The sequence below is a fragment of the Schistocerca nitens genome, chromosome 7 (assembly GCF_023898315.1).
Source record: "Schistocerca nitens isolate TAMUIC-IGC-003100 chromosome 7, iqSchNite1.1, whole genome shotgun sequence".
Classification (NCBI taxonomy): Eukaryota; Metazoa; Arthropoda; class Insecta; order Orthoptera; family Acrididae; genus Schistocerca; species Schistocerca nitens.
In genome coordinates this window covers 411120138-411135170 of record NC_064620.1, presented here as the reverse complement: position 1 = coordinate 411135170, position 15033 = coordinate 411120138, and the positions used below count along the sequence as shown (strand labels likewise).

Here is a 15033-nt window from a genome sequence, read left to right as displayed (position 1 = left end):
TAAAAATAGTGATCAGAGTCATCTCGCAAAAGATTTTAAAATAATTTGTTGTTATTATTATTGTTATTATTATTATTGCTTGCCAATGAGGGCCTTCCAGGGTGAATGGCTGCAGGGTGTGATTCTTTGGACCTTAACCTACATCACCATACAGATTGTTTCAAAAAGTCGATCCCACTGCTGGGGACCTCTCCTTTCAAGTATTACAGCTCAAAGTCATTTCAGAAAATGAGGCAACCTTGCGTCATGTTAAGCACTGTTTAGCCTGTAAAATGTATTACATTTGTCTTTCCACAAATATGTTGCACTACTGTGTGTCATTAATCTCCAGTATGCCACCCAGCTGTGATAACTGAACTGAGAACCAGAGACTGTGAAGGTTTGAAGTAAAATCACTACCGTGTTTCCTGATCCAATCATCAGCGGTACTTCAGAAATACTGGTGTATTTTGAAACACTAAAATATTAGTATTAGAATACAATGGATTCCATGATGTAACACCCCTCAAATTTTACACTTACATACAAAAACAAACATTCTATTCAGTGCAATCCCATTCACTTTGTAAGAGAAGCTAAAATTTATAATTAAACTGATACTTGAACATGAGCAGAAATTGTGCAGAAAATAATTACCTCAAGAAATGCCTGAAAAGCACGCCTCATCCTAATTCGCCGCACTACTTCTGAAAGCACATTCATTTTCTCAAATGTAATTTGTCTCCATGCCTTCCAGTACTTCCTAAGCAACAGACGACAAGCAAAAGCAGAGGCTTGAGCTTGTTTCTGATGACTTTCAGCAACAAGAGCACGTAGTGGATCCAGTAAGAGTCGACGGGAAACTTTCCGTTTATATTGTGTCCACACCAGTTCATGCAGAGCACGCACTCTTTCTCTTTCAGCCTCCAACCTAAACAAGTTACAAACTGTATCAACTCTGTGAACAACTGTGCCTCAGACTTTTAAAGGAAACTACAAGTTGGAGTGAGGCAAAAGATGCAGTATGAAAATCTCATTCGCAATCGATATAATTATTTTGTATGTAGTAATGTAACAGACTCAGACTTCTTATACTACATGATACATCTAATTAGTAAAGAACTTAATACTTTTATTGTGTTATTATTATTATTATTATTATTATTATTATTATTATTATGTGACCATATTTCACACTTTTGTCTCATTATTCAATACTGTATGAAAGAATTATGAATTTTGTGCCTACCAACAATAAAAACATACTGTTGTTAAATGCATAAAATTTTAATATTTTACAAGGCATATTTTCAAGTTTGGGATTGGCTGAAGCAAGATTGTCATATTTAGAGAAGAAGTAGTCGGACTTATGTGGTGCAGTTGTTCTCGTATAAAATTAATGGTTAGGATGTTCTACAAAAGCACTTAGTAATATTCAGTCTGATTACCGAAACTGTACACAGTCCTATACATAATGATTGTTAAATGATTAATAAATTAATCTGATGCTGCAAATAATGTGAGTATAACACTGGAGTTTTTTTTAAATGAAGTAGTTAAAACACTTAAGCACCTTAGCAGTAATTTGCATATTTGTACATTAATGTTAAAGAGACCTTTTTTATGAGAGAATTCCAAAAAGTAAAGCCTATAATTTCCTTTATGTTATAACTCTCTAAACTTTATAAATAAATTCATTTTATTCTTTATGTCTACATATTTGCAGCCATCTGCCACAAAGGGCTCAAAATTGTAGAGTGATCTATTTTATGAGGGCATCCTGAAAAGTAATGCCTCCAATTTTTTTTATGTCATAACTCTCCATGCTTTTTAAATAAGACTAATGTTATTAACATTCTATAAATTCATTCTTCATGTCCATATATTTGCAGCTGTCTGCCACTAGAGGGCTCCAAGTTGTAGAGCGTAACACAGTAGTATGTAATGTTACTATGCTGGTGCTTGAGAAAGGGTATGCTGTAATCAAGATTCAAATTTGAAGAGTTTGTCCACACATGGGGTAACCTCTCCTTTAGCATGGCCACACACAAATGCTGCAACATCACAATGGTCCAACACCTTGGATTCACTGTCATTGATCATGCTCCGCACAGTCCAAACTACACCCCATTTGTATGTCATCTGTTTCCAAAACTTTACAAACAGCTTACAGGACTTCACTTTGATAGTGATAAAGTGGTGGAAGTGGAGGTGAAATTCTGGCTCTGCCAACAAAGTCAGACATTCTACAACAAAGATATCAACAAACTGGTCTCTTGTTGGGTGATTTGTGTATGTTGCCAGGGTGACTATGTTGAGAAATATGTAAATCTGTAGACATCAAAAATAAAGATGTAGGATGAAAAAACTTTTGATTTATTTAAAAAGCTTTAAGAATTGTCACTTTAAAAAATCAGAGGTATTACTTTTCCATAAGACCTTGTATGAAATTTTACATTGAAAATCAAATCTGTCAACAACTCGATTTATGTCAATATTTTACCTTCGTTTAGTAAATGAAAAATCACAACAAAAGTTATCAGAGTATAAATTGATACTGATGAAGCCAGGGCCTCTTTACTGGACATTGAAGTAAAGTATTAACATTACTTTATTTTACTATCTGATCAAATATTAACTCTTGGTAATGCTTTCTGGGTTATTATTCCAAATTAAATCACTTGCAAATGAATATGTTCTTGTAAAGGTCAAGTAGCAAATTTTTATTTAAAAAATCAGATATTAATGTTACAATCTCCATATTATTCCTCTTAGAAACAAGAGTTTTGAACTATCTCCCAACTTAACACCAATTTTCCCCTTTAGTCTGCTAAATAAGAACAGGAAAAGATTTATATCTAAATGTCTGTAGTTAAGTCACTGCTTAAATGTTTCATTGTTGTTCAGATAACCACAGATAATAACATTTATCTCTATATTCACAAGTAAAAATTTCAGATTTCTTCACAAAAACACCCTCAGAAATAAAATCAGCAATATCACTGGGAGAAGACAGTTATCTACATAGCAAGTACCATTTGAAAGCATGGAACAAGACTGACAGACAGGGAACATGCTTATTCATTTTTCATTTTATTTTCTTGGAGATCAATTCAAACTTGGTAGTGTGCTTAATCCTGTGTGCCTTCACATCCTCCCATCTCTTCATGAATTCACTATTTTTTCCTCCTATTCTTCTGACCATTTCTTGACATTCTGCTGTTAGCTTTGCCATCAATTTGTGCTTCATTACTAGTATTCTACTATTAAGTTCATGTCTCATAAATATTATCTAGTTTCCTCTAACAAGCTGTTTTCAAACTGCTTTGAATGAATAATTTTGGGTAGCATTTTAATGAGCTTATTACTGTCTATTCTATAAATATGACCATAAAATTTCAAGTATCTCTTGTGCACAGTGTTTCATGACCTGATATGTTTTTATGCCAAGGTCAATGCTGTGGACAATACTATATCTGTGCTATCTCACATTTTAATACAAAATTCTGGAATGAATGAGAAATTAAGTACATGTGTGAGTAAAAAAAAAAATAGCGATCAGCTCATAAAACATGAGCTGTTCTAGAAAAACAAAGATGTAATACTTTGTGAAAGAGTTCCAAAATAAAAAAAAAAAAACATTGTATGTGATAATATACCAAAAATAGAAGATAACTATAGTTATACATGTCATATGCATTGCAAAATACACTAAATAAATGTTATCATGAGTGAGTTAGGCCTTTGAAGTTAACTAGTAGAAAATACAGTAATAGCATGTCATTATTACCAAGTGACATTAAACAAAAGTTCCAGTATCCTAGAATCAAAAAAAGTATCGAGAAAAAAGCACAAATAGAAAAATAAGCAAGCCTGAATTATAAGAAGAAGAAGGAAGTGATCCCAAACAGTTTTCTTGGTGCTTCTGGGTGCTTGGTGAAGTTACAACCAAAAAAAGATTTTGACAGCTTGAATGAGGAGTGTACAATGCTATTGGGGAACGGTAACAATTTAATATGAAATTAATCACTAGCTGAGACCAATTTATTGCTACCTAATAACAAAAGAGCAAGTGTATGACCTTAAATTTGTGTATGGCCCATCTGAACAGGAGAGGTGTAAATGTGGACTGTTGCCTTAACCCCTTACGGAAACATGGATCAATCATGAGGTACATTAATTTAGTATAGACATATCAGTGAGTTAAACAAATAAATTAATAAATGAATTGAATTTTTTTTCGATATGGTCTTTGGTCCTAAGACTGCTTTGATTCAGCTCTCCATTTCACTCTATCCCATGCAAGTCTCTTCATCTTCAAATAACTATTGCAACTTACATCCTTCTGAATCTGCTCACTATATTCATCTCTTGGTCTCCCTCTATGATTTTTTTACTCCATACACTTTCCTCCAGTACTAAATTGGTGACCCCTTGATGTCTCACAATGTGTTTTATTAACCAATCCTTTCTTCTAGTTAGATTGCGTCATACAATTCTTTTCTCCCAATTCTATTCAGTACCTCCTCATTAGTTCTGTGATTACCCAGCTGATCTTCAGAATTCTTTTGTAGCACCACATATTGAAAGCTTGTAGTCTCTTCTTGTCTAAAATGTTTAATGTCCATGTTTCACTTCCATACATGACTACTCTCCATACAAATACTTTCAGAAAAAGAGTTCCTAACACTTAAACATATATTCGATTTTAACAAAATTCTCTTCTTTAGAAATGCTTCTTCTGCCATTGCCAGTCTACATTTCATATCCTCTCTACTTTGGCCACTATCAGTTACTTTACTGCTCAAACAGCAAAACTTATCTGGTGCTTTAAATGTCTTGTTTCCTAATCTAATCCCCTCAGCATCACCTGATTTAATTCAACTACATTCCATTATAATTGTTTTGCTTTTGTTGATGTTTATCTTATTTCCTCCTTTCTAGACACTGTCCATTCCATTCAACTTCTCTTCCAAGCCCTTTGCTGTCTCTGACAGTATTACAATATCATCAGCAAGCCTCAAATTTTTCTTTTGTTTCCTTTACTGCTTGCTCATTGTACATGTTGAATAACACCAGGGAAAGGCTACAATCCTGTCTCACTCCTTTGTCAGCTACTGCTTCCCTTCATGCTCTTTGACTCCTATCTGGGTTCTACATACGTTGTAAATAGCCTTTCACTCCTTGTATTTTACCCTAGCTACCTTCAGATATTAAAGGTATGTCACAAAGATTATTATACTGAAGTATAATAATGTGGGCTACAACTAAAGATTAATTTTGACTACTGAGTTATTCATATCAGGCACAAATTTATTCTGAATGGTGACCTCATTCACATTGCAACTGAACACAATATAGAAACAAGAAATGAAACTGATTGACTTTTCAGAGCAAGTAGTGTCTTCACAGGCAGTAATGAGTGTAAACTAAGGCATAGAGTCATGCATCGAATCACCTGAACTGCACCACAGTCCTAAAGTTCATCAACAGTAACAAATTCACTATGACTGAAAAGTTCTGTCACTAATAGTCCTACTATGAGTTTAAGCCCACTATCACTCAGAATCCCACAATGTTCCTCAGTCCCAAAGTGGTATACATCAAGATATTCTTAAGTTCCAAACTGGTGCACATCAAAATATTTCTGAGCTCAGGTGGCTCTCTGGCCACACAAATCTTACCATCAGAAGAAGATCAAAAGATAATGATCCCTACTCCATTTACAAGCTTGGTCATGTGACCAACTGATTTACTCAATGTAGCAACTCACAAATTGACAACATTTCTAAAATTACACATATTACAGCATTGCAAACACACATGACATATACTTTTAGTTGATTTGCAGTCTGAAATTGCATTATGCAATTTTATACATACTGTAACTAAATAACTAGCTTTATTTACATATTATACACCACAAATGGAACAGCAGTACCAGGTCAAATGGATAGCTTTCCTACAGTGCAGCCCTACGCTATTCAAATGACAATCTTAGAAACATTATGTTATGGTATCAGAATTCTTATTAAATAACATCAGGATTATGGGACAAATCACTGCTGCTGAAACTAACCATTTTGTATGTATGTAGAAATCTTTGTTTAGGTACTATGTTGTGACCTATCTAACAAATAATTTATAACAATTTGTTTTTTAACAATAATTTAAACAACACCATTGTCTAGCTGACATTAAGCCCTATCCAACTTTATGTCATAAGTGTATGTTGCCTGTCTGCATTTTGTAAACAATTTTTAATATAAATGGTAATAAAATTGTTAATTATGATTTTATACAGATGGTAATAATTTTAGTGAGGTCATCACACCTCTAACTTCAGTTCATTACTGTATTTAGATTTTTCACAGCACATCTGGAAGAAGTAGCTTCAGTGTTTACCAGTGAACATTCTCAGTTTAAGCTAGGTTGCTGCAACCAACCTAGCAACTCCCTACCTACATACGTAGTTTGCTTCAATAACTTCAACGACTCAGGCACACTGCCCAGTGTCCACTCACTAGCCAACCACTAAACGGCAACTCGCCAAGTCACACAATGCTCAACCCAGAAACTCTGTTTTGAACATAACTGCTTAGTGGGCTCACTGGTCTTAATGTCACAAGTGATTTTTCAAAAGGTGTTGCATTTAGCTAAAAGATATCAATTCAATAGTCATATTAATTTGAAGTATTTTAGGAAGGACAGCAAGTAAAATTTTCTTCTCCAAACTCTGATTTTGCAGAGAAACTTAAGAAAGAAAGAAAAAAAATGTTACCATAAAAGTAAGCGTGATGTCATAACAGTGGCTCAAAAATGTTCATTGACTTAATCCAGGTCCCTGGTTTTGAACTAAACTTTTGTGAACTGATAAGAGATAATGACCATTATACTAACTGCACAGCCATTATGTTAACAAAGTACATGATTAAAAACAAGTTTTGTGACTTAGGAATTTATGAGCATTCTGCATTGTTTACTCAGTTGTCAGGAATAAATACCAAACGGTATGAAAGTTTATATAAGAAAAATTTGCAGAAACAGTGTGAAACTGTTCCATGACAAGATAAATGCATCAAAATTACTCATAGATCATAGTATGTCAATTGCTGAGAACTATGATCAGTTCTAGGAATTTTTCTAGAGGTATTCAATGAATTACCACCTAGAACCTGGCATAAAAAAGCCAAAGGTAAACTAAACAGATTACTTCTGGCATAAAATCATCTAGTGTGAGAAAAAAGAGTTACATAAAGAACTGAAACACATTAACAACCCAGACTTTATTGACTATGTGAGACATTACTAATTTGTATTTAAAAAGGTTGTGAAGGTTGCCAAACAATCTCAGATTATGAATTTATTTTAGGACACAGGCACAAGTCAAAGGTAACATGGTCTGATATTAAATCAGAATATGGTTCAGGAGTTAACTGCCAAGAAATTTCAAGAGTAAAACCAAAAAATACTACTATCGTGAACCCTGTACAAATATAATAATGCTTCAACAAATTTCTCATAAATGTAGCAAAATCTAAGCCAGTGGTGTATATCAAAACAGTAAGTTTCAATGGCCTGGGCCATAATAGTGATACCCATCTGGCATTTAGCCTTGTTCCCACCAGGATGTACAAAATCCTCATATTTCCTTCAAAAATGAAAACTCCACAGGATTAGATGGAATACCCACCAAAGTGTTTAAAACTGTGCATTATATAACAGCAAATTTTCTGTCTTTAATATCACAACTCAGTATGGCATCTATGTCTAATGATGAATAATTTTTTTAGTTCAAAAACACAAGACTTCGTATCAACCACATCAGGTTTTGTAGTAATTGTAAATTTTATAAATATGTGTTTAAGAAATTTGCACCAACATGGTATTTTATTGCACAGCCTCTTGACATATTTAAATTTGTTTTAAGGTTTCATCATAGCCTGATATTTTGTTTCACAACAGCTTGATATACTTGTAGTTCTTTCAGGAAGATGCAGTATGGCAGTGTGTTATTTATATATGCAGAAGAAGAAGAAGTGAAGTCCATCAATGAAATTTTCTGACTGCAGTCGAGCAATAATTATGGGTTTGTGCGGTTATTTAAGTAGTGCTGATGTGTGTGAGTTTTTTTTATTTTTTTTATTTGTGGGACATTTGTTGTGTTTAAACAATGAATAAATATCAGAGACTTCATAAAAGGCTTTGAGTCCAGTGTTAGTGCCACCTTACCAGAGGCATTTACATAACTAGTTAATGGCTTGATCCGTGAACAGAACTTATCAAAAGAAAGTGCAAAAGTGTTAGGATCAAGATTCAAATCCAAAAATTTTCTTGCATGTAGAGCTACTCTTGCATGGTACAGAAAAAGGGAACAGCACATTGTATCTTCCTTCTCTGAACGTGAGTCCATGGTTTGCTTGGTGTGAAATCGGTCTACACAGAGAGGCCATCAGATCTCTCTGCAGAGACCTTTTGCTGACTCCTCACAGTTAAGCTTAAAAAGTGTGTTACTACACAAGGTAAATCTTCTTGGGCCTATTTCAGTTGCCCCTTCCATTCACATGAAAGAAACTTATAAAACTGTTAAGCATTTGCTGGAGTGCATTAACTACAAAGACCATCAGAGGCTTTTGTGTGGTAATGTTGAGGAGGATAAGCCTGTTACTGGGCTTATAAATAGGTTACACCAAACACTCTTGTTTCTTGTGTGAATGGAACAGTCATGCACGGAGTGAACAATTGAAAGAAGGCCACTCTGAAGATCTCTGTCTGCTGGCTCCGCAATGTAAAACATGAGCCACTTGTGGAATATTCCAAAATATTATTCCCTTCAATGCACATTAAACTAGGTATTATGCCTCAGTTTGCACATGCAATCAATAACAATGGTAATGCCTTCAAATATATCTGCACAACATATACAACTGGAAATTATGAAAAGAGACACCACCCTTTAAGAAGATCATGGTAAAATAGCTAAATGTAAAAAATTTCTTCCTTAAAAAGTTAAAACCTGGAACTGTCACTTATTGGTTTATTTTTCCATTGTATACTCTAAATTATTGACAGTTCTGAACTAATTTGTAAAAAATAATATGCCTACCAACATATGATGCATATCTATGAATGGAAGTGGAAGCATAAATCATTGTCCTCATTTCCAAGAAAATCTTACTTGATGGTGAGGAACTGTTTACATGCTCACCTTCAATGCTCCAAAAGTATAAAAACCATTATTCAATACCAAAACGTTGTTTAAAAGATTTTAAAATGCAGAGCTGCATAATCAATTAATCATGAGAATAACCAAACTTTCAAAAGGGTACTTAAGTATGCAGATGTGAAATATTAACAAAAAGACAAGTCTCTATCCTTAGAATATTATTCAAAATGTTTGAAAATACTCACAAAACTATTTCAAAATACAATGTTTCCTCAGACATCAATATACTGTTTCCAAAAAGGGAAAAATGCTATGAATACAATTGAAAAAATTCATTGAAAACATCAGCTCATAACTGGAAAAAAGAAATGAAGTTGCAGGTATCTTCTGTGGCCTTATAAAATCATTTGATCCACAGAATCACTTCATGCTGCTTATAAACTAGGCAGAAATGGCATCAGATGCAGTGCTCTGCAGTAGCTCCACTCTAATTTAATAAACAGGAAACAAAGAGTAATCATGACATTTAATACTAAAAATTTTGCATATGAAAGGAGTACAATTTCCAAATGAGTCCCATAAGTCTCGATTTTAGAATCAATCCTGTTTCTCTTTCACATAAATCGCCTATCAGGACAAACCAGTCGTGTTTTCAGATGGTAATCTGGTACTCATTGAAAATGAAAACACAAAATTTCTGTTGGTGTCATAAAAAAACAAAAATCAAGAACCATAGTTTCAAGAAAATGGTCTTAAATTTAACATTTGAAAGGCTGTGTTTACACAAGTCAAAAATTAGTGACACTAGTCAAAATAAAGTTAAGGAAGAAGTTTAGCTCGTACATTAGAATTTTAAACTAGTACATACACATACATTATTTATCTACTAAGCGAAACAGCCTTGCTGTTCCAGTGCACATACAATCTAGGAAACAGTCATGAATAGCACAAAACTGTTATATCACATTTCTTTGAGTCTACGATTAGATACAGTTTAATCTTGGATGGTGGAGAGGGTGGGGCAGGGGAGGGGGATTATTCAAGGCACATATTACAAATCTTGTTATTGCAAAATGTTCATTAGGAACATATGTGCTGACACTCAGAGAATATTGTGTTGTTCATTATTCAAGAAGCTAATAATATTACCTACCTCTTCACTGAACATCTTTGAAATTAACATCTTTTTTGCTGAAAACTTCTCACCAAACGAAAAAAATTAATACATTCATAAGAGGTTCATTCCAAAATTAATACCTCTCATTAAAGTTCATGGAAACACAATTTAATAAAATTATTCTGTTACACATAATACTGTATTCATGAGAATAGTCTTACACAATTTAGTATAAGATAAAACTTTAGCTGCCTCCTGTACAACAGGACAGATGGCCTGTAAAACATATGAGATAAATAAAATACAAGTACTGAATTCCTGTGTTAGCAAGTATTGTATCTGCTAATAACCAACTAAATACAATTGTGTTAGCTTTACTTCAGCTGACACTACTTGTGCCACCAATGAGCATTACTTTCAAAAATACAATACCTAAAGAAATTATAAAGGTGAACAGGAGCCTGATGACCTCAGATGTTTAATCCCCTGAAACCCAAAATCAGCAACAGTAGCTTGCAGTTTATGTTCATATTTTCATTTGAAACTTATTTGGTGTGTTCATATTCACAGCCAGTAGTGACTAGTAAACGTGTGAGGAACAATATAAAAAATCATAAATACAATATTTATGTTCTTTATTACAAAAGAAATTATTATATTAGACAATATTTTGAATTTATCGTACACGAAAAACTGTGAAATTGTTTGATATTCATTGTTAAGTCAGCATGCAACAAGCTATATGTAATATGTATGTGCATGCTGACCACTACTGCAGAAAAAGTTTCTTCATTTCTTTGAATCAAATTAAAAGATCACTGCTGCCCACATGTGCTTTGTAGTGCTTCTTTATAAAGTCAGCCATAATTGAAAATGCTGGTGCATGTGAAATCAGATCTTTGATTCGTTTTCTAAATGCAAAGAATATTAAACCAAAGGAAACTCATCAGCAAATCTGCAAGGTTTAGGGACAAAATGCTATGAGTGATTCACTGGTTAGAAGATGGGTCAGACTGTTCAATGAAGGATGTGATCAAGTGCACAATGAAGAACGAAGTGAACATCCGTCTGTGATTAATGACGAACTGGTTCCCACAATTGAAGATATGATTAAGCACAACTGTAAGTTTACACTTAGTGCAAGTTTACACTTAGTGCCCTTGCTATGGAAGTTCAGCAAATCTCATGATCACTAATTCATGAAATTGTTACTGAAAAAGTGAAATTTAGAAAAATTTGCTCACGTTGGGTACCCAAAATTCTTACTGAAGCACACTAAAAACAACAGATGGGCAGTGCACTTCAGTTTTTGACATGCTACAATGAAGAAGGCGATGGTTTTCTTTCTTGGATAGTCACGGGGGATGAAACTTGGGTATCGTACAACAACCCTGAAACAAAACAGCAATCAATGGAACGGAGGCACAGTTTATCACCAATGAAGGTTAAGCCTAAGCAAATCTTGACACCTCAAAAAAGCCATGTGCACCATTTTTTGGGACAGAAAAGGCATTTTGCTTATTGATTTCTTACCACGAGGCCAAACAATCAATGCATATGGTTACTGTGAGACCATTAAGAAATTGCGCCATGCAATACAGAACAAGCGCTGAGGATTACTGTCAAAAAAGTTTTTTTTTGTTTTATTTTTCCTCCCCCCCCCCCCTCCCCCACTGTGATATTGCTCAACCTCACGTGACAAATGTGACCAAATGACTTACATTAATTTCACTGGGATGCATTTGCATCCTCCATACAGCCCGGACCTCATTCCTAGCAACTTTCATCTCTTCTTACACCTAAAATCTGTCCTTAGTGGTCAACACTTCAACAATGATGACGAGCTGAAAGAACACGTTACCACATGGTTCAATACACAGGCGGCAACCTTTTATGAAGAAGGAATACAAAAACTTGTGCCACGCTATGACAAGTGCCTACAAAATTTCAGAAGCTATGTAGAAAAGTAGTTTAACAGTTGTAGATTTTTGTACAATAAATATTTTTTCTGTATCTGTACATGTTTGTTTTATATAACCAAATTGAACTTACTTTGTGGACTATCTCTTATTTAAAGAAAATCTAACTTACAAGTTGCGGTATTAACAAAATCCTTGACAATTGCTTTAATTTCAATACAGAGACAGTGTTCAACCGTAGTTCAACAGTAACCAAAAATAAATTGGTTAGTCTACTTTGCAACAATGTCAATATGATGAGTGCCCATTTAAAAAAGTGATTCCTGAGTGTTTAGAAGCCTGCCACTCATATGACACCCATAAGTAATACAATTATCAACTTATTAGTTTTGCTTAAAAATTAATAATTAGCTTAGTGACTGATCATACACTCAGCCTTTGGTGCCGCCCTGGTGCCAGTGCCTGAGTGCAATGCACCTATTGCATCCCAAGATAGGGTGTCCTCCAGTTACTAATACTCTAGGTGTAACTGAGCTTGTATTTATTCTTGCAATGCAATTCTGTGCAATGAATACTTCATATCTGTGTAAGGAATTGCCCAAAAAATTATCCCTTTTGGCGTGAATTAATGACAGTATGCAAAGTAAACTAATTTTCTAATGCTCTCCTGACCAAAATCAGCAGTAACACTTAAAGTATGTGTTGCTGAGCTTAACCATTTGATAAGCTCTTTGACAAGTGATTTCAAATTCAAGTACTGACAAATACGCACATTAAAGACTTTTGAGCAATCAGTTTTATATTTTTTCCCCCCCGTGCAATATTGTTATTGACGATGGTATATCTTGCTTGAGTTAAATTTAATGAGTAGCACTTTTTCTAAGTGATAAACCATGCACTGAGAACCAGTCAATAATACTTCTGATTACTTCATTTACTGTTCCTTCTGTAGTTGCACATCTGTTGGGCTTATTATTATGCTCACATCATCAGCAAAGATCACTATTTCTGCTTTATAACTGTAAGATGGCAGGCCATTAACATTTAGCAAGGGCTAAGTCCCAGAATTGAATCAATTTGTCACAGTTCAGAAGAAGATGTGTCATGGGAGTTACATACACATTTACTTCCTATCTGTTAAATATCAAGTGAAACACTTACTTATTGTATCTCAAAGATTATAAACCTTAACTGCCTACGAAAAATTGATTAGAATCTTAAAGTTGCTAATATGATCAACCATATTAAATACATTACCTTTCATAAAACTTTGGAGAAGGAAGTTAATACTGAAATGCATCAATAGTTACTAACATCAGTTCTATTATCTTTGTTAAAGAACGATTAAACTATGGCATACTTTTTCTTGAAAGCTATCTCATGAAAGTGATGCATTAAGTATACGGCTGGGTACAGTACTATAGCTCTAGTATAAGAACATGATTAGTATTTAGCCTGAAATGTTATCAACCCCATGATGATTCATGCTTTTAAGAGAGAGTAAATTATTTCCCTGGTAGACCAGGGAGAAGTTGTAATGATCTCAAATTGATTGGATGCTTGTGATACTAATTGTCACAGACGGTACTGCAAAGCTTTATCTGTTGAGCTTACAACACCAAGTTTCTCAGTTACATTTAGTAGTAATTGTTAAAGAGGCCTGCTATATGTTCGGTCTCATGAACTGTCTAGTTAGTTAAAAGATAAGTAGAAAAGTCTTTCTGGTAACAAAATGATCTAATAATTACATTTCTTATTGGTTTGTTTTATTTTCACAATTTTTAATCTGTGGAATTACATGTAAGGTTTTTATTTTATTGCATTTCTTCTCATTCACTAAAAATATCTTCTAAAATATAAAAGCAGTTTCAATCTGTATTTATCCTGGCTAGTTTGTATAGTTGTCTCTTTCTGCCACATGATACTCAAATGGCTTTTGTTATTGAGAAGTTCACAGTTTTCACTTGAAAAACAACTTTTCAAGGCAAATAAATTTACTTAAAGATGCAGCACATTTAAAATGTACATTATTTGTCTCATATACTTCATTTCAGCTGATTCTGTGCTAGTTCCTTCTACAGCTATCTGTTGTGAGCTCGATATAACTAGTTAACGTATGATCTAGAATTGTCATGTGTGTACAAAATATTTTAACAAAGAGTAGTAATATGTTGGACAAGTACTCCACGATTTGGAGGAATGCATTCAAATGAATTACATCACAGATCCCAAGAAGATTCAGTTCAAAAGATAGATATTTCATGAAATTATCTCAATAATAATTCAGGCAATAGCACTGGGCACCATAAAGGAATGGTTAAGCATTTTGGTAGCAGCATTGGCAATTTGTATCTGCTTTCTCTGACAAATACATGTATTTATTACGCTTACATACTTCTCCCCTTGTGCCTAAACTTTCTCCATCTTTAATTTATATTGAACAACAGCCTGATTTTACGATCTTCATTCATGGATTCAGTGAAAGGGACCTATGAAACAAATTTAGAAGGTTGTAACTGGAAAAAAATGCAACTTAAAAGAAAGAAAGTTAAATTGTTTCTGTGATAATATCAAAATTATGTTTTAGGCTGCTCATTTCTTTTGTAAGCGAAACAATCATAGGCAAGCAATACAATGAATGCAAGCTCTGTGAACAGAAAGCACAGATTCATTTACAGCAAATAATTATTATGCACTTACTTGTCACTTTATTAAAGCAGTGAAGAAACAGGTAAACTATTTTATAACATGCAGTAATTTTACATAAATTAAGCTGCCAGTAATACTTACCACATACAGACAGAAGAAGCAGTCATGATAGCTACATATAATAAGGTTGAACACACATATTA

The 15033-nt window shown here is 33.8% G+C and overlaps 1 protein-coding gene across 1 annotated transcript in view; it reads right to left on the bottom strand.

Moving 5' to 3' along the window:
* The window catches only part of LOC126195665 (uncharacterized), a 145231-nt gene that overhangs the window by 28626 nt on the left and 101572 nt on the right, over positions 1 to 15033 (bottom strand). Inside the window, exon 7 of the mRNA XM_049934290.1 lies at positions 637 to 910. Coding sequence (XP_049790247.1) covers positions 637 to 910 — 274 coding nt within the window. The remainder of the gene's footprint in view (positions 1 to 636; positions 911 to 15033) is intronic.